The 27698-nt window shown below is 44.8% G+C and overlaps 1 protein-coding gene across 5 annotated transcripts in view; it reads right to left on the reverse strand.

The window, feature by feature from the left end:
* The window catches only part of ccdc50a (coiled-coil domain containing 50a), a 352068-nt gene that overhangs the window by 308695 nt on the left and 15675 nt on the right, over positions 1-27698 (reverse strand). For 3 of the 5 annotated variants that reach the window (XR_013496235.1, XM_078204311.1, XM_078204302.1), the window contains exons 2-6: positions 14699-14761; positions 12988-13117; positions 11206-11296; positions 3730-3835; positions 561-1163 (exon numbers count right to left, since the gene is read on the reverse strand). Coding sequence is in view for 4 of the 5 variants with exons in the window: in XM_078204311.1 (XP_078060437.1) it covers positions 561-1163; positions 3730-3835; positions 11206-11296; positions 12988-13117; positions 14699-14761 (993 nt within the window). In the remaining variant the exon portion in view is untranslated. The remainder of the gene's footprint in view (positions 1-560; positions 1164-3729; positions 3836-11205; positions 11297-12987; positions 13118-14698; positions 14762-27698) is intronic. The other 2 variants (XM_078204322.1, XM_078204314.1) reach the window with 1 other exon arrangement.

Raw genomic sequence — 27698 nt, forward strand, 5'->3', positions numbered from 1 at the left:
CCTTTTATCATTTCCTGCACCACAACAACAACTTCACTTCCAAGATGTCAAAGGGACTGAAAACACTTATCAGTATTGTCCCTTGTACACAGCCTCTTTGTTGCGCTGTGTGGTGCCTTTAGGATTAAAGTGTGGCCACACATGCATCTTAGAGGGAATGCTGGTCATGTGGGCTTGGTTTATGCTGGATTGCTGCATGGTCAGCTATCATTGCCCATTGGGTTCTGATACTTCAGCTGTGTGTATTGCCATGGGGACCAATTTCTGTTATTTTACCAACATACTGGATTTCCAGCCAATTAAACTGTTTTTCCCAAACCAACCTCTACTTATGAGGTTCCGAGGACCAACCTCAATACAACATTAGCCACAGTAATACCAAAGGTTGGTCCTCACCATGTGGATAGATATGGAGGGCACCCAAGCACAGACAGCCCTTCTAGAAAGTCACTTCCCTTCATCGAATGTATTTGGTGTTTATTCTGAGGTACTAAGCTGTAGACAGTGGAGGAAAGCCACACATTCGGAATGGAAACGTAAATGAAAACAGAGATTGCTACCTTGCTCCTGGCTGTGGCTGCTCCCGTCCCGCAGGTCCGGTGATCGGGAATGTGCTGCTCGTTGCCGTTCATTCCTCATCACCCCATCATCCTCTCTGTATCTGTGTCCTCTTCCCTGGGGCTCCTTGGGATCAGGGGCGCAAGCGCCGAGAGTTTCGGGGATATGGTCGTGTGGAGTTCTGTCATGGGGTGTCGGGCAGTGAGCATCGCAATCAGATGAGTCACAGCGCTCATCGCGAACCTCAGCGACCTTCGGCCGAGCACCCTGACTGTAGTAGTTGGAGGAAGCTGCCTGAGCTGAGTTCAGGACTGGGGGAGGAGGTCTCCTTGGTGCTTCCTTCCTGCGAGGGCAGTTCTCGAGCCTCCATCTGTCAGTGTCCGGATCATTATTACCCCACTCATGTTCTGAACAATGGGCCTTGTTACTGGAGCCTCGCTTTGCTGGCTCTGTGGCCCAGTCATCACGTCGAGATTTTGAGCTTGGTTTTACAGGAGGTCCTTTCAGTTGACTGTCCCTTTTGTACCTTAATTCACTATTTCTATGGGAGTTATTTCCAAGCCTGCTGGTTCTATCGTGTTTGTGCACCCTGCTTTTCATGCGATCTGAGGTGCACATGGACACAATAGGATATGAAAAGTGGTTAGCAAATGTTAAACATAAAGCAAAACGAGGATGAAACTCAAACAGAGGGACTGAGTGTTAAAGCACAAACACACAGGACATGCCCACTGAAAGCCATGCAGGTAAATGACAATGCACACACACACACGCACGCACGCACACACTCTGACAGCTGGGAGGAAAAAGCACCGTAACCTACAGAATGAACAAAACAACATGCAGGTTGATCAATAACAGCCTGATACACAAAGCTTTAATCACATTTAGCAGACAGCTAAGTGAGATGGAGATGATGAGCTGGATTAACTAACAGACTCCAAATTCCTCAATTTAAATACTTCAAGAGTGGGTCTGTAAAGGACAGCACTTGATATTAATTTAAACTATATAATTAGTTCAGGGGCATATGGAAAGGAGGAGGCCATTCAGCCCCTGGCCCTGTTCCACATTCTATTAGATCATGGTTGATATGTATCCTATTTCCACCCAGCTGCTTTGCTTTAATGTCTCTTGTCGAGCAATAATTCATCAGCTACAGATTTAAAATCACTGAGCCCCAGCATCCAGTGGGAGAGAGGTTGACATATCTATCACCCTGGATGTGAAACGTTTCCCTAATTTCTTTCCTGAATGCCCTGACTCGGAGTTGAAGATGCTGATCCATTGTTTCAGACTCCTCATCCCACCCCGCAGAAACAGAGCTTCTAATTTACCAGAACAACTATTTTCAAAACATTCTTAACTTTCACCAAAATAGCCCTTAGTCTTCTATATCCCAAGGAATAAATATGGTCCATTCCAGGGAATGCATAGAGTTTATGTAATCTCTCCTCATAATCTAACCCTTTCAGTCCTGGTAACATTCGGGTGAATGGCGCACTCCTTCCAAGATCAATCTAACCTCTGACGGTGCAGCTCTGATCGCTGAACATTACTCCAGGTGTGGGCTACTCAGGACTTTGTTCAGCTGCTGCAGAATTGCCTTTCCATTATATTCTAGCCATCCAGTTACAAAATGCTTATTCTTCATTAACATTTTTGATTATTTAATTTTAATGTTCTGGATATATGAATCAGAAGTGGTAAATGCGGGGTCACTTTTAACATTTAAGAAAAACTTGGACGGGTTCATGGATGAGAGGGGTGTGGAGGGATATGGTCCAAGTGCAGGTCAGTGGGACTAGGCAAAAAATGGTTCGGCACAGACAAGAAGAGCCAAAAGACCTGTTTCTGAGCTGTAATTTTCTATGGTTCTATGGTTCTAACTATTAAATCAAGTGAAAGGATGCCAATGGATAGCGACCAGGAATGGGAATCCAGGTTTGATCTCCTTCTCCTTAGCCCTGGGATCAATCATCCAACCTGGATATCAGCACCTAACTCAGCTCCAAGTGAGGATCAGATTGTGGAACTCCCTGCTGTGATTAGTCCTGGGCGATGCATTCATCATTCGGTAGAGGTGCGGGAGCTTAATGAACCATTGTGGAACTGCTTCAGATTTACCAGAGTGCTGACTGCTTACAAAGAAATTCTGAGAAAATGCTGGAAAATCTCAGCAGGTCTGGCAGCATCTATAAAAGGGAGAAAAGAGCTGATGTTTCGAATCCAGATGACCCTTTGTCAAAGCTTTGTCAGAGGGTCATCTGGACTTGAAACGTCAGCTCTTTTCTCTCCTTACAGATACTGCCAAACCTGCTGAAATTTTCCAGCATTTTCTCTTTTGGTTTCAGATTCCAGCATCCGCAGTAACTTGTTTTTATTAAAGAAATTCTGAGTGTGCTCGACAGAGAGGGAATGGTTCAGAGTGGACGTGGGGTCTGTGAGCAACGCAAGGTGCAAAACAACACAGGATGAATAAAAACAAGGCGTGAAGTAACATTCAACACTACAGAAAAGGAAAGACACAAGCAGGATAGAAATGACCAATCAGGAAAAGCACTGGTCAGTGTTATTGATTAGACTGAAAAATGGCGGTATTTCCAGAAGCTTCTAATCATCCTGATCTTTGCAGTGAGCGATGAACTAAACAGCCGTCATTGTCCTGAACATATACTGATTTCCAGCGTAGACCCACCACCAAGCATGCCATCACCGCCAACCACCACCAGCAACAGACCAACAATGCCACAGAGCCACCAACCAGCGAGTCCTCTCCAGCTGCCAGTCATTTACCCACAGCGTAGAACAGAACTCGGTAAACAAACCCACTAAGTGCTGGTTACCACGACACTGCCCACAACAAAAAGTAACAAGGAGACTTTGCACTTTTTGAACAAATCCAGCTGACACTTGTTGCTTTGACAGCTCCGTGTATACAGGTACAAAGAGTTCCAATTCCATTCCATTTTCTCACAAAACAAACCAAACATCTTCATCGTGGATCCTGCAGCTGAATCCACAGAAAGCTTCAATTCAGCAAGTTGAAGATGCTTCAGTTGGTTGAATTAACAGTTCCCTTTAACACAGTGTTTAACACAGTGTTTAACACACAGTAATCCCCATTTTTCCTCTTTATATGAATCACCAGAATGTGTTTTGAAACATTACCTTCATTTTCTTGGAAGCCAACATCATATTGTTCACGGCCTATCATTTCCTGTTGATGTTTCCGTCTTAGTTTCTCCTCCTTCTCCTGGAGTTTCCGGGCAATGGCCTGTGTGAAGAAATGTTTAAAAAGGCAATTGTAAAGCGCTTTCAACATCGGGGAGGGACCATCATAAGGAACAGAAAATGTTTGCTTCCAGCCTCCCTGTTCACCCACAACCTGTGGAAACCAGTCTGTGCTGAGCTGGTATCTCAGCTAATCCGGCAATTGGAATGTAATTGATCTCGGCGCCTGGGTTACAGAGCAATCCCTCCCTAATTACTGCCAAACAACCCATCAACAGTATGTACATGGGTAAGGATAAGATCAGGCCCTCACTCACAAGTAACCTGGTTCGTGAGGGTTAAACACAAGTACTGGCCACTTGGACAGGAAGCAGAAAGTGTCCAACATAAAAGGAACAGTACCCCAGCAAAGAATTCCAGTGGATAAATGCACTGCATCTATATGATGCTGAGCCACACACACACGCAGAGCAAATGCCACAGGTTCAATATTGCAGAGCTCTGAAATGCAGAGGGGTCTGGGTGTCCGAGTGCACAACAGGCTAGTATGCAGGTACGGCAAGAAAATAGGAAAGCTAATAGCAAAAGTTTCTACAAATATATAAAACGAGAAAGAGTGGCTAAAGTAAACATTGGTCCTTTAGAGGATGAGAAGGGGGATGTAATAACTGGAAATGAAGAAATGGCTGAGGCATTGAACAGGTATTTTGTGTCGGTCTTCACAGTGGAAAACACAAATAACATAGCAAAAATTTATGATAAGGCGGCTATGGCAGGTGAGGGCCTAGAAACTATTATCACTAAAGAGGTAGTGTTGGGCAAGTTAATGGGGCTAAAGGTAGACAAGTCTCCTGGTTCTGATGGAATGCATCCCAGGGTACTAAAAGAGATGATGGGAGAAATAGCAAATGCACTAGTGGTAATTTACCAAAATTCACTGGACTCTGGGGTGGTTCCCGCAGATTGGAAAACAGCAAAAGGTGGACAAAAGGCGGGTAACTATAGGCCGGTTAGCTTAACTTCTGTAGTAGGGAAAATGCTTGAATCGATCATCAAGGAAGAAATAGCGAGACATCTGGCTATAAATTGTCCCATTGGTAAGACGCAGCATGGGTTCATGAAGGGCAGGTCATGTTTGACTCATTTGGTGGAATTCTTAGAGAACATTACGTGCACAGTGGACAATGGGGAACCTGTGGATGTGGTGTATCTGGATTTCCAGGAGATATTTGACAAGGTGCCACACCAAAGGCTACTACATAAGATAAAGGTGCATGATGTTTTATCAGCATGGATAGAGGATTGGTTAACTAACAGAAAGCAAAGAGTGGGGGTAAATGTGTGTTTTTTCTGGTTGGCGATCAGTGTATAGTTGTGTGCCTCAAGGATCAGTGTTGGGACCACAATTGTTTACGATTTATATAGATGATTTGGAGTTGGGGACCAAGTGTAGTGTGTCAAAATTCGCAGATGACACGAAGATGAGTGGCAGAGCAAAGTGTGCAGAGGACGCTGAAAGTCTGCAAAGGGATATAGATAGTCTAAGTGAGTGGGCGAGGGTCTGGCAGATGGAGTACAATGTTGGTAAATGTAAGGTCATCCATTTTGGTAGGAAAAACAGCAAAATGGACTATTATTTAAATGGTAAAAGATTGCAGCATGCTGCTGTGCAGAGGGACCTGGGTGTCCTTGTGCATGAATCACAAAAAGTTGGTTTGCAGGTGCAGCAGATAATTAAGAAGGCAAATGGAATTTTGTCCTTCATTGCTAGAGGGATGGAGTTTAAAAACAGCGATGTTGCAGCTGTATAAGGTGCTGGTGAGGCCACACCTGGAGTACTGTGTACAGTTTTGGTCTCCTTACTTGAGAAAGGATATACTGGCACTGGAGGGGATGCAGAGGAGCTTCACAAGGTTGATTCCCGAGTTGAGAGCATTGGCTTCTGAGGAGAGACTGAGTAGACTGGGGCTATACTCATTGGAATTCAGAAGAATGAGGGGAGATCTTATAGAAACATATAAAATTATGAAGGGAATAGATAAGATAGAAGCAGGGAGGTTGTTTCCACTGGCAGGTGAAACTAGAACTAGGGGGCATGGCCTCAAAATAAGGGGAAGCAGATTTAGGACTGAGTTGAGGTGGAACTTCTTCACACAAAGGGTTGTGAATCTGTGGAATTCCCTGCCCGGTGAAGCAGTTGAGGCTACCTCATTGAATGTTTTTAAGGCATGGATAGATATTTTTTTGAACAGTAAAGGAATTAAGGGTTATGGTGAGCGGGCGGGTAAGTGGAGCTGAGTCCATGAAAATATCAACCATGATCTTATTGAATGGCGGAGCAGGCTCGAGGGGCCAGAATGCCTACTCCTGCTCCTAGTTCTTATGTAATAGAAAGTTATCATTTATTTCAAAGGGAATTGAATAAAAAAAATAGGGCGATTATGCTTCCATTACTACAGCACTAGTGAGACCATATCTGTGGTACTATGTACAGTCTTGGTTTTGTTGTTTAAGGAAAGATGTAAATGCATTAGAAGCAGTTAGAAAAGACTTACCAGACCAATATCTGGAATGGACAGGTGGCCGTGTGTGGAAAGACGGGACAGATTAGACTTGTATCCACTTGAGTTTAGAAGAGTAAGAGGCGACTAGATTGAAACACAAGATCCTGAGGGGTTGACGGGGAGATGGGGAGAGGATGTTTCCTCTAGTGGGAGAATCTAGAACTCGGGTCACTGTTTAAAAATAAGGAGTTGTCCATTTAAAATGGAGATAATGAGGAATGTTTGCTTTCAGACGGTTCAGAGTCTTTGGAACCCTCTCCCTGAAAAGGCAGTGGAATATTAGAGTCTTTGAATATTCTTTAAGGCAGAGATGGATAGATTCTTGATAAGCAAGGAGATGATAGAATACTGGGGGTAGGCAGGACGCAGGTCTGAGGTTGCTATCAGATCAGTCATGATCTTATTAAATGGCGGAGCAGGCTCAAGGGGCCGAATGGCCTGCTCCTTCTCCTTGTTGGTATGAATGAAAGAATGAAAAAAAGGAAATGGCCACATCCTGAGCAGAGGAAAAGAGTGTGCCTGTATGTAGAGTTTGGATAGGATTAGCCGCAACTGTTAACAGTTCCCACAAAACAATCAGATCCTCGTGCCTGAGGGCAGGTGAGGAACGCAGATGTATAACACAAATCAGGGTCATCAGGGCAGAGGGCAGAATACTGAAATGGAACAGGTCAACTAAATCAGTCTCATCTACCTGCCTGCCGCAACTCACAAAGCTTCACTGAAGAACAAGACTCCAATCAAACTATCCCCCAGCACTTGAGTCACACGTAGACTTAATTAATACAGAAGCAGCAAATTCACTTTATAAAGCCCCTTAATCACATCACTGAAAACAATGTTAATTTGTAAAACTAATTACACCCTTCATGCTCTGCCACCCAAGCTGTTCACATCTTTTCTTCCCACACTTGTAGTTACAAACAAATAAAAACCCATCATTTCCAAATGTTCTTGTAACTGGTTACTAGGTAACTGAGGATTAAAATAATAATGGGGTATTTACACAGCGCAGTGAGGAGTCAATGTTTGGACCGTTTTTCATTAATGGAACAGACTGCTTGCAGGGCTGTGAACACAAGTTGTATGGAGTAGCATTTCTCTGGATATTCATATTTTACAGGCTGTAAATTGCACATTGCCTCTTGAAGTAAGGCTAGTGAAGCATTCAACACTGTGATATAAATGGAAAATGCCTGCAGCATCCTGCGAGTGCTGCTTTCTTTCTGACCACTTGAAGCCGTTCTTACTCTCCAAGGGCTGACTGAGCAGCTGAGAGACACCAAGTAGGATCCTCACTGGTTAGATCCCCATACTGCACTGCACTAACAGGGGGAGCACTATTTTAGACCACAATGCAAGAGGGCAGTGGTTGCTGAGGAGGGCGGGGGTGATTCAGGGGAGGGGGAGGGGAGGCAATAAATTTGAAGAATAGAACTGATGGCATGGCTGAATCAGATTTCAAATGACACGGCACAGTTAGCTTCCCAGCTTATCCATTGGAGGCAAAGCCAGGGGTGGGCTATTTTGGCAACAAATTCTGTTTGTTATTCCCTCTACAATTCAGGCAGGCACAGAACTGGATCTCAGGTCCAACTCCATAGATTATCATATTGCATTGAAACAGTTGGGAGTAATGTCCACACACTCTCTCCTGCTCCAGAGGTGGTGACAGTGTTTGCAGATTTCCAAAATCCACAAACAGACAGGCTCTGATCCAATGGCTGTAGGCGCAGTAACATTGCAGCATTCTCTTTACCACATACTCCATCAAAGCGGGTCTATTTAGTTGACACCATAAATGATCTGTGCCAACTTTCAGTTTTGGACTCAGTAGGGACTCAGCCATCTAAGCTTTGGGATGGAGACATTTTGCCCAACTGGATTGACTCAAGGAGCAATTCAGGAACAGGAAAGAAAATTTAGTCAAACGTCTCTTAAAGAAAAGGAATAAAGATGAGGGATAAGCTACTGCTGAAGTCAACAATGTAAATAGGTCGTGAGACCATTAGGTGTTTCTGGAGAGCATGCAGCTAACACCTGGGGATAAAGGTTGTTGGGGCCACCAGGGGCCATGGAGCAGGGATATGTTGAATTCTTCTTTGAGACAGCAAAGTCGCCAACCTCATTTCTGATGTTAAGCACTTCATCGAATCCCTACAGGGCAGGAGTCGTCCATTTGGCCCATCAAGTCTGCAACGACCACAGTCTCACCCAGGTCCTACTTGCGCAACCGCACATATTTACCCTGCTAATCCCCTGACACTAGGGTCAATATAGCGTGGCCAATCAACCTAACCCACACATCTTTGGGCTGTGGGAGGAAACAGGAGCACCCGGAGGAAATCCACGCAGACACGGGGAGAATGTGCAAACTCCACACAGACAGTGACCCGAGGCCAGAATTGAACCTGGGTTCCTGGTGCTGTGAGGTAGCAGTGCTAACCACTGTGCCACCTTGCAACCCGCCTGGTGCTAATGTCTTCAAGTTGATCATCTGCCAGTAAATTCAAAGCAGTGTTCCACGAGGAGTTGCTTAGTGAGAATCAACTGAAGCACATTATATAAACACCAGCAAGACCAAAGAATCTACCAGGATAAATTAGGATTTGATGATTGACTAATGTGAAAAATGGATTTTGAAATACACTCGATTGTAGGAAGGAGTAAATAATTCCACATCCTGGGAAAGAATGAGTTGGGGCATCAGACAGATTCACCACCAAAAATTATCAGGCAACTATGAAAATCACCATACCAATTCTATCAAGCTCCCTGAAAATCACCTTCCTCAACTAATCAGCTATCAGAGAACCAGCCTGAATTTCTAACAGTGACACAAAGGATGAAAATGCATTGATATCAAGTTCCCTCGATAGCAAATGGAAAGAATCTCTAGTTAGATGCTCTGATACACATGTGGAAGTGCGTTCGTATGCCAATGTCAAGAATGAACAGAGCACAATAACATGATGGACTAACTTCTACTCATTCCTTCAATAACAACAGGGTCTTGATCAATTGGGCCAGTGGACGGACGAATGGCAGATGGAGTTTAATTTAGATAAATGGGAAGTGATGCATTTTGGTCGAACGAACCAAGGCAGGACTTACTCAGTTCATGGTAGTGCGTTGGGGAGAATTACAGAACAAAGAGATCTAGGGGTACAGTTTCATAGCTCCTTGAAAGTGGAGTCACAGGTGGACAGAGTGGTGAAGAAGGCATTCGGCATGCTTGGTTTCATTGGTCAGAACCTTGAATACAGGAGTTGGGACGTCTTATTGAAGTTGTACAAGACATTGGTAAGGCCACACTTGGAATAATGTGTGCAGTTCTGGTCACCCTATTATAGAAAGAATATTATTAAACTAGAAAGAGTGCAGAAAGATTTACTAGGATGCTACCGGGACTTGATGGTTTGAGTTATGAGAGGCTGGATAGACTGGGACTTTTTTTCTCCTGAACGTAGGAGGCTGAAGGGGTGATCTTATAGAGGTCTATAAAATAATGATGGGCATAGATCAGCTAGATAGTCAATATCTTTTCCCAAAGGCAAAACTAGAAGGCATAGGTTTAAGGTGAGAGGAGAGAGATACAAAAGGGCCCAGAGGGGCAATTGTTTCCACACAGAAGGTGTTGAGTGTCTGGAACAAGTTGCCAGAAGTAGTAACAGAGGCGGGTACAATTTTGTCTTTTAAAAAGCGTTTAGACAGTTACATGGGTAAGATGGGTATAGAGGGATATGGACCAAATGCGGGCAATTGGGACTAGCTTAGGGGTTAAAAAAAGGGGCGGCATTGACAAGTTGGGCCAAAGGGCCTGTTTCCATGCTGTAAACCTTATATGGCTATATATAACATTTGTTCAGTTTCCAGGTTTAAAGGAGATGTACGAGGCAGATTTTTTACACAGAGGGTGGTAGGTGCCTAGAACCCGCTGCGGGGGGAGGTAGTGGAAGCGGATACAGTAGTGACTTTTAAGGGGCGTCTTGACAAATACATGAATAGGATGGGAATAGAGGGATATGGTCCCCAGAAGGGTAGGGTGTTTTAGTTAAGTCGGGTAGCATGGTCAGTGCAGGCTTGGAGGGCCGAAGGGCCTGTTCCTGTGCTGTAATTTTCTTTGTTCTTTTGCTTGATGGCCTCGTCCCAATTCTTGTGCTTTCGCATTATGGCCAGAAGCACATTTATTCCATATTTTGCGACCAGCCTCACCAGGAGACGAGTGAGGAATAGAGAAGCGAAGCCAATTACAGCAAGTAGAAGAGTTAATCTAAAGGGTAGTCTGACTGTCGTATTAATGGTGGTTGTGTGCACAAGTCAATTACTTAAAGTGCAATCATTTATACCCAGCAGCTTCTGAATGGCACACTGAAGCAGATTACAGCACGTAATATAAAGCAAAGATATGCCTGACTTATAAACAGCAAGAGATGAAGTGGATTTGATCCATGAATCACTTCGACAAGTCTGCTCCTCAGATTTCATCATCATTTACAATGACAGACAAAAATCAATTGCGAGCTCACATTTCACCAGGGCTGAAAACTGGGAAAATATTGAAAATATTTATGAAATTTATGAAAAACAAAAACAGTATTATGTTTAATGGACATTCGCAGGAAGAGTTTGCTCCGTGTGAATTTTATACAGCGTCCTTCTGGTTGAGGAATTTTCCATTTCCCTCATTCTATCACGTTGTACACGTGTACAGATTTTTCATCTTGCTGCGTTCAGCTGCATTTTAATGAGGCCTGCTCGTGTCAGCGTCCTGCTTTCTCTCTGCAGCAGCACTCAGGTGTCAGCAGACTGGAGGACGGGGAAGGTGCTGTCACCCACAGATTCCTACCTCATCCTTCTCTTCCTGCCGTCGCCTCTTCTCATTTTCCAGCGTCAGCTCATCCTGAATGACCTGAGCCATCTGATTGTCACGGTGCTCCCTGCAACATTTACAAATACTGCTGTCAGCTGGGCATGAAGAATTGAGGCAAAACGCAGCAGGCAATGACACATCATGACACTCCGGGCCAAATACCATCAGGACTGCTGAAAGCAGAACGCCAGAACAAATCGGGACTTTTAACGGAGAGCTGGCCTTTTAAAAGGTTCCTTGTCCCCACAGGGAGAACCCACTGAAGCATGGCTAAAACGGCTGTTTGATATGCAAAAAGGTTGCTGGAACACCCGTCCACATAATTCTTTAACCCTCACTGTCCCTTTGTAGGAATCAGCATCTCCACCACCAGCCTTTTGATTTACTCATTAACATAATGCCTCTGGCTGACTTGTACATCAGCTTTGGATAGAAAGTTCAAAACAAACTCTTTGTACATTGGTTGATTTTATGCCACAAAACATGCCAGCACATTTAGGAATGGATAGAGTTAATTAGACCCATCAACGCAAATCCTCTCAGCAGATATATTTAATTCCTCAACTCCATTTATATGTCTGCTTCTATGTTCTTAACTGACAATTTATTCCACAATTCAATCGTCCTTTGAATGAGTTATCTTCTTATTAATTTCATTTACAGCTTCTGTCCCATGGGATTTGAACCTTTCACATTTTTCTTTCACGAGGTGTGGGCATAGCTGACATAGCCAGCGTTTATTGCCCATCCCTAATTGCCTTCGAGAAGGTGACAGTGAGCTGCCTTCCTGAGCTGCAGTCCATGTGGTGTAGGTGCACCCACAGTGCTGCTGAAAAGGGAAGGCCCTCTCAAGGGCACGTAAAAATAGACAATGAATGCTACCATTCCCAGCACTGCACAGATTCCAAACCAAATATTAACATCCTTTGTGCAAATGGGTCCCCAAAACTGCACACAATGCTACAGATCAGTGCTGACCCCCCCAAAAGGCAACCTTCCCTTTATGAACCCAATGCAGGTTAAATAAGGGCTGTAGGTCCTGTTCCCCCTGCACCAACACTGCTCAACACAATGAAACCCAACCTCAAGATACATTTTCCTCCCTCTCCTGAAATACACCAGCGTAACTTGCATATTTTCCCCAGGCCAGCTGGATTCCTGCAACTACTCTGAGTAAGAGTGAAAATGGCTCTTTGATCACAGTTTCTGTGACATTGCACCGAATGCTTCTTCGAGTTCATTTAGGGGCAGCATGGTAGCACAATGGTTAGCACTGCTGCTTCAGCTTGGTGTGAGAAATGGAAATGTGAGAAAGGGACCTGGGTTCAATTTTTGGCTTGGGTCACTGTCTGTGTGGAGTTTGCACGTTCTCCTCGTGTCTGCGTGGGTTTCCTCCGGGTGCTCCGGTTTCCTCTCACATTCAAAGGCGTGCTGGTTAGATGCATTGACCCGAACAGGCACCGGAGTGTGGTGACTAGGGGAATTTCACAGTAACTTCATTGCAGTGTTAATGTAAGCCTTACTTGTGACTAATAAATAAACTTTAAAAAACTTTAAACTTTATTAACCCAGAACAGGGAGCGGGGAAAATGGAGCAGTCAAAGGAGGGCAAAAGCGTGGTGTTTATCAGGGTGACGAAGGTAATTGCAGCATTCTGGTTCTCCAACAATCCATAGGCTTTCAACAAACCTGGTCTCACCAATCCATTTTATCACTCTCAAACCCGTCAACTATGTATAAATGCATTCGAGCACTTACATCTCTCGCTGCTGTTTCTGAAGGCGGACCTGAGCTTTCTTATTCTCCTCCTCTTGCAGCTTCTTGGCCATTTGTAGGTCATTCTGAACCAGACGGTTTCTTTGTACATTGGACGCCAAATGATGTTCAACTGGAGAGAGTTACAATGAGTCAGTTGAACTTACACTGGGCCCCCATGTCAGGAGCACATATACAATGCAACATTCTGGATATGCGTACATTCAAAAATAAAGTTTGAAACTCACAACCAAGAGTTAGCCGTGGTTCACTGGGTAAGTACTCTCATCTTGGGGAGTTAGGAAGTTGTGGTTACAAGTCCCACTCCAAAGTCAAAAGTCCTAATTCTGACTTACATTTCAATGCAGGGCTGAGGGGGTGCCGCACCACTAGAAGGCTGGGGAGGCAGTGGAGCGTTGTTACTGTCGCTGGACAAGTAATTCAGATGGCCAGGGTAATGCTCTGGGGAGCCGGGACTGAATCCAACCATGGCAGCTGGTGAAATTTGAAATCAATAAAACTCTGGAATCAAAAGTCCATAATGACCATGAAACCATTGTCCATGGTTGTAAAAACACATCTAGTTCACCAAAATCCTTTAGGCAAGGAAATTTGCCATGTTTACCCGGTCTGGCCTACAAGTGACTCCAGATCCACAGCAATGTTGACTCTTAACTGCTCTCTGAAATGACCAAGCAAACCATTCAGTTCAATGACACTTGGGGATGGGGAATAAATGCCAGCGATGCCCACAGCCCATGAATAAATAGATAAAAATGTATACAAGAGTAGGGAATAAAGAGCTCATGAGACCAAGCTGAAGATATACAATCGAGTCTCAGGCTGTCATCCCAACCTTCAAATATCCCATTCAAGATTTTCCACTTTTCCAGATGGAAAAGTTTATGCTGGGCGTTTGCAAGACGTTTTTCCTTTTTAAACTGTGCTCTCCCCAATTGCATAAAGTTTTCAGCAGTTTTGAGGGAACTCACTTTCTGAAAAATTCCCAGCACAAAATGTCACTGTGCTATTGCCAAGAAAATTAAACTAGAACTCTCCCTGACGTGGATCAGTACCACTTACCCGCCTGATCCCCATAACCCTTAATTCCCTTACCGATCAGGAATCCATCCATCCGCGCTTTAAACATATTCAGCGAGGTAGCCTCCACCACCTCAGTGGGCAGAGAATTCCAGAGATTCACCACCCTCTGGGAGAAGAAGTTCCTCCTCAACTCTGTCTTAAACCGACCCCCCTTTATTTTGAGGCTGTGTCCTCTAGTTTTAACTTCCTTACTAAGTGGAAAGAATCTCTCCGCCTCCACCCTATCCAGCCCCCGCATTATCTGACAAGTCTCCATAAGATCCCCCCTCATCCTTCTAAACTCCAACGAGGACAAACCCAATCTCCTCAGCCTCTCCTCATAATCCAAACCCCTCATCTCCGGTATCAACCTGGTGAACCTTCTCTGCACTCCCTCCAATGCCAATATATCTTTCCTCATATAACTCACATCACTTCTGGGCCCAGACCAGGTAAGGATGGCAGGTTACATTCTGTAAAGAGATATTTGGGAACTATTTCGGTTTTTACAACAATCCAACATGGTCACTTTTACTGATATTGACAGTTTATTTCCAGATTTGTTTTTGAATGCAATGGTTCAGCCCTCTGATCACACTATGATGTGTAAAAGTCTCTTAACTGTACTTACTTTCCTGTTCCTGAAGGTTGTGGGCCAGGCTGTGATCTTCCCGGACTGCAAACTCCCGACAAACTGAAAGAGGAAACATGGGTTTAAAGTCTGGTTTCTCTCTAAGCAGGTCACACAACATCAGCTGCCCAGAAACTGATACCAAACAATTTAAAAGTATTTCTGACAGAGCAATGAAGATTCACTGGATTGATTCGTGGGACGAGAGACTGTTCTATTGTATAGAATGGGCCTCGGCTCTCTGGAGTTCAGAAGGGTGGGAGGTGATCTCATTGAAACAACTGCGAGATCTTGATAAACGCTGAGAGGATTCCTCTGGCAGGAGAAGCCCAAACTCTAGGCAGTGTCTCCGAATAGGGAGGCAGCCATTCAGAAACATAGCAACTAGAAGCAGGAGGCAGCCATTCGACCCTTTGAATCTGCTCCACCATTCATTATGATCATGTGTGATCATCAAATTTAATATCCTGATTCCCCCTCCACCCCCCCCCCCCATATCCCCTGATCCCTTTAGCTCCAAGAGCTATACCTAATTTCTCCTTGAAATCACACAGCATTTTGGCCTCAACTACTTCCTGTGGTAGTGAATTCCACAGATCCACCAACCGCTGGGTGAAGATTTGGAGAAGTCGCTTCCAACTCAGAGGGTTGAGAATCTTTGGAATTCTCTATCCTGACAGCTGTGGATGTTCAGCCATTGAGTATATTCAAGACAGATAGATTTTTGAGATCCAGAGATACAGGGAGAGGGTAGGAAAATGGAGTCATGATAGAAGATAAGGGCGACTCCTGCTTGTATTTATGTTCTTAATCTGGGGTGCATTGTCACACAACATGTGCACGCACGCGCGCGCACACAGGCAGCCGGCACGCGCGCGCACACAGGCAGCCGGCACGCGCGCGCACACAGGCAGCCGGCACGCGCGCGCACACAGGCAGCCGGCACGCGCGCGCACACAGGCAGCCGGCACGCGCGCGCACACAGGCAGCCGGCACGCGCGCGCACACAGGCAGCCGGCACGCGCGCGCACACAGGCAGCCGGCACGCGCGCGCACACAGGCAGCCGGCACGCGCGCGCGCACACAGGCAGCCGGCACGCGCGCACACAGGCAGCCGGCACGCGCGCACACAGGCAGCCGGCACGCGCGCACACAGACAGCCGGCACGCGCGCACACAGACAGCCGGCACGCGCGCACACAGACAGCCGGCACGCGCCCACACAGACAGCCGGCACGCGCGCACACAGACAGCCGGCACGCGCCCACACAGACAGCCGGCACGCGCCCACACAGACAGCCGGCACGCGCCCACACAGACAGCCGGCACGCGCCCACACAGACAGCCGGCACGCGCCCACACAGACAGCCGGCACGCGCCCACACAGACAGCCGGCACGCGCCCACACAGACAGCCGGCACGCGCGCACACAGACAGCCGGCACGCGCGCACACAGACAGCCGGCACGCGCGCACACAGGCAACACATGACAGTGTACATACTGAAATCTCCTTGCCCATTGTTTTGTGAAGAGGTGCTGAGATGACAGTTCTACACAATAGGTTGTGGACAAATCACACCAGTGGGACATTCTCTCGGTTGTGAAATTTGGGATTAAAACAAAAAGCAGAAGCACATTTCCCCGCTTGCTGTAAATAGTTCCCTGAAGTCAACTATTTTTGGAGTTTTAGGAAGAGATGGGAAAGCCCCCACACAGAGACAAAACCAAGCCCATCTGGTATCTCCCTGCCAGTGAAAACCTTGCGTTTTTACTAAACCTCTGTAACTATCCTGTCACTGAATACTGCACCATTCTTCTTTCATTCTATTTCAACTGTCCATCACATTGCATGAAGGATTTAGCTAGAATAAGTCTGCATTAATACTGAAGAGGAAAGAGCTGTCAAGATCAGATAATTAGGCAGACAGGATTTGGGTTTTTTCTGCATAAAGACAGCTATTGAACTTGTGCAAATATTGTCACCGTGAAGCATGTCAGGGCAGAAGAGCAGAGCACTTTCCAATGTTGGCAGTGTCAGAGTACTCCACATGTAGGAGACAAGGCAAAGCTCCTTCTACTCTGCTCCAACAATGATCCTCAATCGCAACCTTCATAGAGCAGCCACATTCCATTTCCACCAACTATCATTTCCTATAACAGTGACCACTGAGGTATTAAGATTGTATCCAGGTAGGAATGCTGCTAAACCCCCAACTCCATTCTACACTGGAATGAAATAGACAGTTTAAGTATAACCATTTAAAAACATGACATTCCTAACACCTCCATGTGAGACTTGGAAATGGTCAGTAGACCCACAGTCATCACAGATGTTCTTGCCATCGTCTATAGGTGTAAACATCTTGCACCTTCTTCCCGGTAGAACAACTTGGGCCCCCCCTTGAATAAGCAAGCCACCCAAGTCGGGCAGAATTCAGAACAGATCGCATGACCCCTTCATTCTTCTATTTTATTTAAAATTAAATAGACAATCCCAAAACATTATAATCTTATAAATTCCATTTTGTAACAATGGTGCAATGATGACTGAATTATTGATGAATATCATTTAATTGCGATGGATTAATCTGCAACAAACCCCAAGGACAACCCCAACCAATGATGGAGAGCTGTGGGAAGCACAGAGACAACAATTCACATTGCCAGGACATCCAAAAGCTCTTCACAGCCAACAAATTAGTTTTTGAAACAAAGTCGCTATTACTCAGGCAAACCGATAATACACTGCACATAGCAATGTGATAAATAGCCAGCTCCCTCAGTCTTGGTTCTGGTTCAGAGATGAATCTTGCCAGAATATCTGGAGAGCTTCCTACACTTCTTCAAATAGTGTCATGCGATCTTTTCCAACCACCTGGACATGCCTCAGGTTAATGTTTCACCTGAAAGTTAGCATTGCAGACAGTGAAGTCTTCCCCTAGGATTGCACCAGGTGTCAGTGTGGATTTGCCGTTCCAGCATGTTTTTGAATTTCTCTTTTTCAACGTTGTGATGTTTTTATCCATTTACCCTTGCATTTCTGCTCCCTTCATTGTGAATCTGAGTTGCTAGGTCCACTCAACACTCAGACTGTTGATAATGAAACTCAGGTCAGTTCGCAGCACTGCTACCTGGTGACCTGAGGCTGTGAAGCTCAGGGCAATACAGGTCACGTATTGTTCTTCCAAAATTCTCCCTCAGCATATTTGAAAAATATCTACTGGGGCAAACCTCGCTCCAAACAGATAGCTAGCAATGCGTGTCCTTGTCTGTATCATGTGACATCACTGATATCAAACTAGACAAGCAGAACCCTATACAGATGAATAAACAAGCTGGAAGCAGGACATGGGAGTAAAATAAAAGCTTCTCAAGTCCTGAAGAGTCAGAAACAACAGGAAGGGATTCGTTCAAAGAGAAAAAAAAATACAACTAATTTAGAAACTGAGAGTTAGGACAATCATAATTAATACTTCCATAGTTCCCCAGGGAAGACAAAAACATCAAATTTGCCAGAAAGAGAAACAACTAAATTAAAATAAATGGAGTTGGAAATCGCACACAGGCTAAAAGAGTTCCAAACGAACGTCGCCACAGAGTGTTTATCACAAAGTTCCAAGAGATACAGGAGGACCTTGCTGAGTCACGGACAATTACGAGATGGTAACTGGACACAGGAAACATTTTAATTCAGTGCCCATAAATCGAATGGCCACCAGCAGTTACAAATCCCACTTCCTCGTATGCAATGTCCTACTGCATAGGTTTTAAAGTATTTTTTAAAAGTCTATTTATTAGTATCACAAGTTGGCTTGTGATACTAATGAAGTTACTGTAAAAATCCCACCGGGTACTTAATCTTGCAAAGATAATTTGGAAAAGTTCTACACTAAAGCATATTTAACTTCAAAGCATTGAGGATTCAGAGAGTGGGAATGGATGAGGAGTTGGAGGGTGGAATACTATACTTGTTGGGAATCACATCAGGCCGGAGAACAATACCGAGTGGAATAAAACGCACATACGGGGCAGAACAATCACAGATGCAAATTAGTGCTATTAAGTGTGAAGGAATGCATGCAAGAAGAAAAAACAAATATATATCCAATGAGTAATGTTGCTAAAGTCAAGGGAACAGGAAGACTTAGACTCTGCAACACTCAACGTAACCAATCAATGCATAGCCGCGATCAAAGCTAAGAACGTTTACAAAAAGGAAACTCTGCAGATTCTGGGAATCTGAAATAAAAACAGAAATGCTGGAAATACTCAGCACCTGTGGAGTGAAACAGAGTGAACCTTTCAGTGATCACTGACCTTAAACACAACTCTGTTTCTTTCTCCACAAATGTGAGGTGATGCATTTTGGTAGATTGAACCAGGGCAGGACTTACTCAGTTAATGGTAGGGTATTGGGGAGAGTTACAGCACAAAGAGATCTAGGGGTACATGTTCATAGCTCCTTGAAAGTGGAGTCACAGGTGGACAGAGTGGTGAAGAAGGCATCCGGCATGCTTGGTTTCATCGGTCAGAACATTGAATACAGGAGTTGGGACGTCTTGTTGAAGTTGTACAAGACCACACTTGGAATACTTTGTGCAGTTCTGGTCACCCTATTATAGAAAGGATATTATTAAACTAGAAAGAGTGCAGAAAAGATTTACTAGGATGCTACCGGGACTTGATGGTTTGAGTTATAAGGGGAGGCTGGATAGACTGGGACTTTTTCTCTGGAGCGTCGGAGGCTGAGGGGTGATCTTATAGAGGTCTATAAAATAATGAGGGGCATAGATAAGGTAGATAGTCAATATCTTTTCCCAAAGGTAGGGGAGTCTAAAACTAGAGGGCATCGGTTTAAGGTGAGAGGGGAGAGATACAAAAGTGTCCAGAGGGGCAATATTTTCACACAGAGGGTGGTGAGTGTCTGGAACAAGCTGCTAGAGGTAGTAGTAGAGGCGGGTACAATTTTGTCTTTTAAAAAGCATTTAGATAGTTACATGGGTAAGATGGGTATAGTGGGATATAGGCCAAATGCAGGGAATTGGGACTAGCTTAGGGGTTTAAAAAAAAGGGCGGCATGGACAAGTTGGGCCGAAGGGCCTGTTTCCATGCCGTAAACCTCTATGACTCAATGACCTGCTGTGTGTTGAACTACATTATCTGGAAGTCACAGTCTGAAACGATAGTGGAAAGCAGATTCAAAAAGGATAAATACTGAAGAAAGAACTCTGCAGGGCTTAGGAGAAAGGACGGGGAAGCGAGATAATTGGATAGTTCTTCTAAAGAGCCTACACAAGCATGGTGGGCTGAATGGCCTCCTTCTGTGCTCAATACAATCAGGCAGAGCCAACATGGTTCTGTGAAAGGGGTCCGGGTCCATAGGACTCTGAAATCGGCCCCGCAGGTGGAGGAGGTGGTTAAGAAGGCGTATGGTGTGCTGGCCTTTATCAATCGAGGGATTGAGTTCAGGAGTCCGGGGATAATGATGCAGCTATATAAGACCCTCGTCAGACCCCACTGGGAGTACTGTGCTCAGTTCTGATCGCCTCACTATAGGAAGGATGTGGAAAAGATTGAAAGGGTGCAGAGGAGATTTACAAGGATGTTGCCTGGATTGAGTGGCATGCCTTATGAGGATAGACTGAGGGAGCTCGGTCTTTTCTCCTTGGAGAGACGTAGGATGAGAGGAGAACTAATAGAGGTGTATAAGATGTTGAGAGGCATAGATCGGGTGGACTCTCAGAGGCTTTTTCCCAGGGTGGAAATGTCTGCTACGAGAGGACACAGGTTTAAGGTGCTGGGGGGTAGGTACAGGGGAAATGTTAGGGGGAAGTTTTTCACACAGAGGGTGGTGGGCGAGTGGAATCGGCTGCCGTCAGGGGTGGTGGAGGCGAACTCAATAGGGTCTTTTAAGAGACTCCTGGATGAGTACATGGAGCTTAATAGAATGGAGGGTTATAGGTCGGTCTAGAAGGTAGGGATGTGTTCAGCACAACTTGTGGGCCGAAGGGCCTGTTTGTGCTGAAGTTTTTCTACGTTTCTATGAAATCATATTGGAGTTATTGGAGGAAGTAACAAGCAATGTGGCTCAAACGGAACCTGTGGATGTGCTGTAGTTAAATTTCCAGAAGGCATTTGAAAAGGTGCCACATCAAAGGTTACTTTGCAAAGTAACAGCTGTTGGTATATAAGGCAACATATTAGCATGGATAGAGGATTGGTTAGCTAACAGGAGAGTGTTGGCATAAATGGATCATTTTCAGTTTAGCAAGGTAGGACAAGCGGAACGCCATAGGAATCAGTGCTGTGACCTCAACTATTTATAATTTATATAAATGGCTTGGATAACAGGACTGAATGGTTGTTAAATTTGCTGATGACACAAAGATAGGTAGAAAGGCAAGTTGGGAAGAGAACATAGGAGCCTTTAAAGGGATATAGATACATTCAGTGAGTATTATGTGGGAAAATTTGAACTTGTCCACTTTGACAGGAAGAATTTTAAAAACTGCATATTATTTAAATGGAGTGAGTTTCCAGAACTCGTGAGGTCCGGAGGGATCTGGGTATCCTGGTGCATGAATCACAAAAGGTTAGGATGCAGAAACAGCAAGTGATTAGGAAGGCAAATGGAACTTCATCATTTATTGAGGAGAATATAAAAAATAGGTAGATTTTGCTACAGTTGTACAGGACGTTGGTGAGACCACGTCTAGATTAATGTCTACAGTTTTGCTCTCCCTAAGGTTGACTTAGTTTAGGGCAGCACGGTGGCACAGCGGTTAGCACTGCTGCCTCACAGCGCCGAGGACCCAATTCAATTCCTGGCTTGGGTGCAGAGTTTGCACATTCTTCCCGTGTCTATGTGGGTTTCATCCCACAGTCCAAAAGACGTGCTGGCTAGGTGCGTTGGCCATGCTAAATTCTCCCTCAATGTACCCAAACAGGCACCGGAATGTGGCGACTAGGGGATTTTCACAGTAACTTCATTGCAGTGTTAATGTAAACTTACTTGTGACACTAATAAATAAACTTGACTGATAGCTGGGATTGGGGGCGAGGGTGTGGTTATTTTACAAGGCAAGGTTGGAGAGGTTGGGTCATTATCCACTGGAGTTCAGACAAATGAGAGATCATCTTATTGAAATAGATGAGGTGATTTGACAGGCAGATGCTGAAAGGATGTTTCATCTTGTAGGAGAGACTAGAACCAGGCCGTATAGTTTAAAAAGTTATTTAATTATATTCCCATTTAAGATGGAGAGGGCTGAGAGTCTTTGAACTCTTCCCCAGAGAGCGGAGGAGGCAGGGCCATTGAATATTTTTAAGGCAGAGGTAGATAGATTCTTGATGAACAAAGGAGTCAAAGGCTATCAGGATAGGCAGCAATGTGGAGTTGAGGCCACAATCAGAACAGCCATGATCTTATTGAATGACGGAGCAGGCTCTAGGAGCCGAATGGCCTGCTCCTGCTCCTAGTTCATATGTTCTCAGAAGACCTTACATAGCTAAAAAGTACAAGTTAAGTTTTGAAGATGTTACAGCCACGTTGTGCTCTGATTCCAAAGGAACACGTGAGACATTCAAAGTCAGGGCAGAGATGTCATGAGGTTGAATTTTAACGTGGGCGGATGACTGCGGCTGTTCAGCGTAAATGTGCGTTGTCCATATCGAGATACACAAGGTAGTTAATACAACACAAAAGGGAAATCTAGAATATTAAATTGCCAAAAAAAGGCAAGCAGACAGATAAGTTTAGAGCTGATACCAGAAAACTCTATTTCAGGCAAACAGTGTTTGACATTTTGAATGCTAAAAACAAAGCCCTATCGTCAGATAGTGAACTGGAGGATTTTATTATCCTTCTGGGTGGATGAAGTTAGAAAGCTTTCCTCAATTCACTGCACTGAGAACTGTGGATCAAAAATCAGCCTTGGAATCAACCAGGAGCTGCCTGGCTCTGGAAAAAAACAACCTTAACCACCACTGCTGAAAATGTAAGCAACATCGGAAAGTATTATCTTCAGGACTGAGGGCCACAGCCATACTCATGCCCAGGAAGGGCAAAAGGCTGCTCTCTCTGTACGACATCAGTGAAGCACTTTCGAAAATAATCCACCGGCTTTAAACGTCACTTTCTGGGGCCAGCCATAAATTAGCAATTTCATCGAATTCAAACTCACAATGTGTCAGGGTGATCTCGGATCTCTAATCTTGTGGAGGTGCTGGACTAGCACCACTAAACCAACAACTGGACCTGGATTGAGGCTGTAAAGCTGACAAAACAGCAAGCTATATTTTAACCAGTGCATTTTAAAAATCATGAACATGGAGATTAATTTGAACAACTTGCAGGCCTATCGGCTTTTCAGTTCCTCTTATCTTTCAAACTGCCTCACAGCGCCGGGGACCCATTTCAATTCCCGGCTTGGGTGCAGAGTTTGCACATTCTTCCCATGTCTATGTGGGTTTCCTCCGGGTGGGAGGATTAAGAGCCACTCTGCTAATTATGGGTTGTTTTAGATGCTTCCTGCTTAAAGCAGGTTGCTGATTTATTTTGCAGATAAATGGGCAAGAGAGGAAGCCGGTCACTCTCCGACAATGGCAGCTACTCTGATTAACAATATCTCCAAGCAGAGATCAATCATTACTCTCTCTATAAATTCTGCACTATTCATAGCTTATATATGAAAAGCAACATGGGAAGAAAAGGGGGTCTCGGGTACAGATAACCCACTTTAAAAGCAGTTAGTGACTGCTGCACTGGGCCATCCATCCCTTTAAAATTACCATGGGCTCACTCACACACACATTTAAAAGGGAATATTGGCTGAACACAGCCAATTGTGTTTATTGCACTGTGCGTAAGTTCTGGATCACTGCACATGCTGGACGGAACCAGCACTGTATCCCAGTGTTATACAGTAACAGGCCCGTCCCCACCAGTACTGTACCCCAGTGTTATACAGTGACAGACCCATCCCCACCAGTACTGTATCCCAGTGTTATACAGTGACAGACCCGTCCCCACCAGTACTGTATCCCAGTGTTATACAGTGACAGACCCGTCCCCACCAGTACTGTACCCCAGTGTTATAAAGTAACAGACGCGTCCCCATCAGTACTGTACCCCAGTGTTATACAGTGACAGACCCGTCCTCACCAGTACTGCACCCCAGTGTTATATAGTGACAGACCCGTCCCCACAAGTACTGCACCCCAGTGTGATACAGTGACAGACCCGTCCCCACCAGCACTGTACCCCAGTGTTATACAGTGACAGACCCGTCCCCACCAGTACTGTACCCCAGTGTTATAAAGTAACAGACCCTTCCTCACCAGTACTGCACCCCAGTGTTATACAGTGACAGACCCATCCTCACCAGTACTGTACCCGTGTTATACAGTGACAGCCGTCCCCACCAGTACTGTACCCCAGTGTTATACAGTGACAGACCCATCCCCACCAGTACTGTACCACAGTGTTATACAGTGACAGACCCATCCCCACCAGTACAGTACCCCAGTGTTATACAGTGACGGACCTGTCCCCACCAGCACTATAACTCAGTGTTATACAGTGACAGACCTGTCCTCACCAGTACTGTACCCCAGTGTTATACAGTGACAGACCTGTCCTCACCAGTACTGTACCCCAGTGTTATACAGTGACAGACCTGTCCTCACCAGTACTGTACCCCAGTGTTATACAGTGACAGACCTGTCCCCACCAGCACTATAACTCAGTGTTATAGTGTGACAAATCTCTCACTAACCATTTGTTTCACTGAGTTCAGCTCTGCAGAAAGAGATTCGAAGAGTTGAATTCACCATTGTACTGAAAACATCTGTTACTCGGAGAAATCACATGACAGCCACGAAACCTTACTGAAATTGTCACAACACTGCTGTGAACTCAGTAATTGACTTCAATTTATCAAAGGCAATGGTTCAAGGTTAGATTTTACAGACTCCCAAACCAATGATGAACTGTCTTCAATCTGACATGTTCAGATGTACGTTACTGATCAGCTGTACTCGACATGAATGAAACACCCCGTTCAACCCAAAGCAGCTAAAAGTATATCAATTCCTTTTCGGAGAGAGATTTCGACGGCTTTTGCTGCATTTATGCAGCACCTGGTCACGTCTCTCAAAGCACATGACAAATACTGAATCACTTCTCTGGGCCGTGTTTGAAGAGGCAATGTGGCAGAATTCTGCACACAGTAACACCCCAAAACAGCCTACGTTGTGGTCAGTTAAGTTGCTTGGTGGCACTGATTCAGGGAGACAGATAGGGCTGGAGCACAGGAATTACTTCCAGCTCTGAATTGTGGAACTGGATCATAAACCCCACTTAACCACTTGCGCAGGGGACTCACTTTAATGTCTCCTTCGAAAGGGAGCAACACTCAGTCAGCGCTGCACAGGCGCCTCAGCCTGGATTACGGGCTCTATTCATGGGATAAAGAATAAAGTAAGAAGTTTAACAACACCATCATAAAGAATAAACCCATCACCATTCTGTCTTTGGAAACAATTACCAATTAAACCAGGCAGGTACCAATCCTTGATCTCATGAGGGTAAAAGCACACATTTTGTGTGTTCATCCAGCAACACTGTTTGCTTGCAGATAAAAGTTTGTGATGTTTGCCTGGATGGGCAAGGAGGGGAAATGTGGAAGCAGTTAAAGTTTGTTTAGCAGTACTGGATGCACACACTGCACCTTTCAGCTGGAGTCCTGTTGCTCCAATGAATAACCTGAAACACCAGCCTGCCTTTTCTCAATTCAGATACTGATCAACATTCCCTTCATCTGCAGAGCCAGTGACAAAACACAACCCCGGACTGTACTCCAACCTGAGCATCACCCCTGTTCAATCCTTGGCTCACTCTGGAAAGAGAAAATCAAGTGGAGTAATTAGAAACATGGCAAGATTTATGGCACAGAATGAGGCCAGTGAAATGGCTGCTAGCCAAGCACTTAACTGCAGCTTAATCTGGGAGCTGCGAATTGGAACAATATGAATCTTTATTCTGCTGAAGGATGAGGCTTACACCTTCCATTTTTGTTCAGCCCATCCTCAATTCGCAAACATCCAAAGGAGATTTTATATAGATATTAGAAATGGTGTAATGTAAATCAAATAGTGATACTGTAAATGTACCACAGCCAATACTTACAGTACAATACTGGGAGAGCCTGTTACAGGGAGAAGCACAGAAACCAGGAGACTAGTACTGCACCTCCACATTAAAAATATCATGTCTCCAAGCAGTTCCTACCCGTGTCCCTCAACCTTCTGTTGTTGCATTGCTGAATATGCATCACATTTTCCTCCAATTAGAAATCCCATATTCACATTTCTTACAGGATTTGCCAGTGTAAATTCACCATTTTTCCTACATAATCTAACAGTCCAGGTCCCACTTCTCCCAAAAATCTTTCCGAAAACTTGCCCTTTCTTTCCTCAGTGACAAATTTTGAATGTCCAAGATTAGGTTTAAAGACATTGCTGCTTCCATCATGTATTTCACAACAACATGGTTAAACTTCACAACTGATTTTTTTTTGGGGTCTTTCAATTGTCTTCAACAAGAGATTTTCACAGAGAGAGAGATTCTAATCACATTGGTACATTGTCAACATGTGTATTTTGAAGTTTTGTCCAACACGGTACCAACACATGCAGTGGAGCCAAAGGATGGGAGGATGTCACTTCTCACCTTGGGACAATTTGAGTTTCTTTGCTTTTTCCAATCATAGAATCCCTACAGTGCAGAAGGAGACCATTCAGCCTATCGAGTCTGCACCGACAACAATCCCACCCAGCCCGATCCCCGTAACCCCACTGATTTACCCTTGCTAATTCCCCTGGCACTACGGGTCAATTTAGCATGGTCAATCCACCTAACCCACACATCTTTGGTTGAGGGTTAGGTGGATTGACCATGCTAAATCAATGATTGTCTATCCATTAATTTTAACATGGTGTGTGGGATAGGCCAGGAAATGATAGGCCGGTCAGTTGGTGGTGGGTAAATTATTGGAAACAATTCTGAGAGTCAGGATAAACTGTCATTCAGAAAGGTACGGATTAATTAGAGATAGTAAGCATGGTTTTGTTAGGGGAAGATTGTATCTTACTAACTTAAGAATCTTTTGAGGAAGTAATAAGGAGGATTAAGGAGGGTACTGCAATGGACATCGTCTCTGGATTTAAGGAAGACATTGACAAGATGCCACATGGCAGGATGGTCAGAAAAGTGAGATCCCATGGGATACAGGGGAAGGGGAAGATGGCAGGTTGGATGCAAAGTTGACTCAGTGCTAGGAAACAAAGGGTAATGGTTGATGGATGTTTTTGCAAATGGGAAACTGTTTCCAATGGTGTCCACACGACTCAATATGGGGCCCTTGCTGTCTGTTGGATATATTAATGATTTAGACTTAAATGTGGATGACATGGTTGGAAATTTGCAGATGACACAGAAACTGGCTGTGTAGTTGATAGTGAAGGGGAGAGCTGTCAACTCCAGAATGAGTGGTTTGGCTGAGTGGGCAGAGAAGTGGCAAATGGAAATCAATCTGGAAAAGTGAGGGAATGCATTTGGGGAGGGCAAACAAAGCAAGAGAATACAAGGGAAGTGAGAGAGCTGAGAGTGCATGTCCACTGCCAGCCAGTGTAATACTGCGTTAACAATGCGATCACAGCTGGCAGTGGGCTTCAGTCAGGCCCCAATGTAAAATTCAGGCCCAGGTCTTTGAATGTCACACGGCTTTTAAGTGGACTCTGAAAATTAGTTTCTTTTATAACCCAAAACCCACAACAATAAACTAACCGTCACCAGTGTCACCTATGGTGGAACCCCTGGGAACCATTTCTATTTTCAGTGCAATTCTTAAAAGAATGAACTGACTTCCAGTGGCAGAAGGATTCGGAAGCAGAGGACAGAGATCGAATGTGAATGACAAAACAACTGAAAGGGAGGAAG

This window comes from Mustelus asterias, chromosome 3, assembly GCF_964213995.1.
Source record: "Mustelus asterias chromosome 3, sMusAst1.hap1.1, whole genome shotgun sequence".
Taxonomy (NCBI): domain Eukaryota; kingdom Metazoa; phylum Chordata; class Chondrichthyes; order Carcharhiniformes; family Triakidae; genus Mustelus; species Mustelus asterias.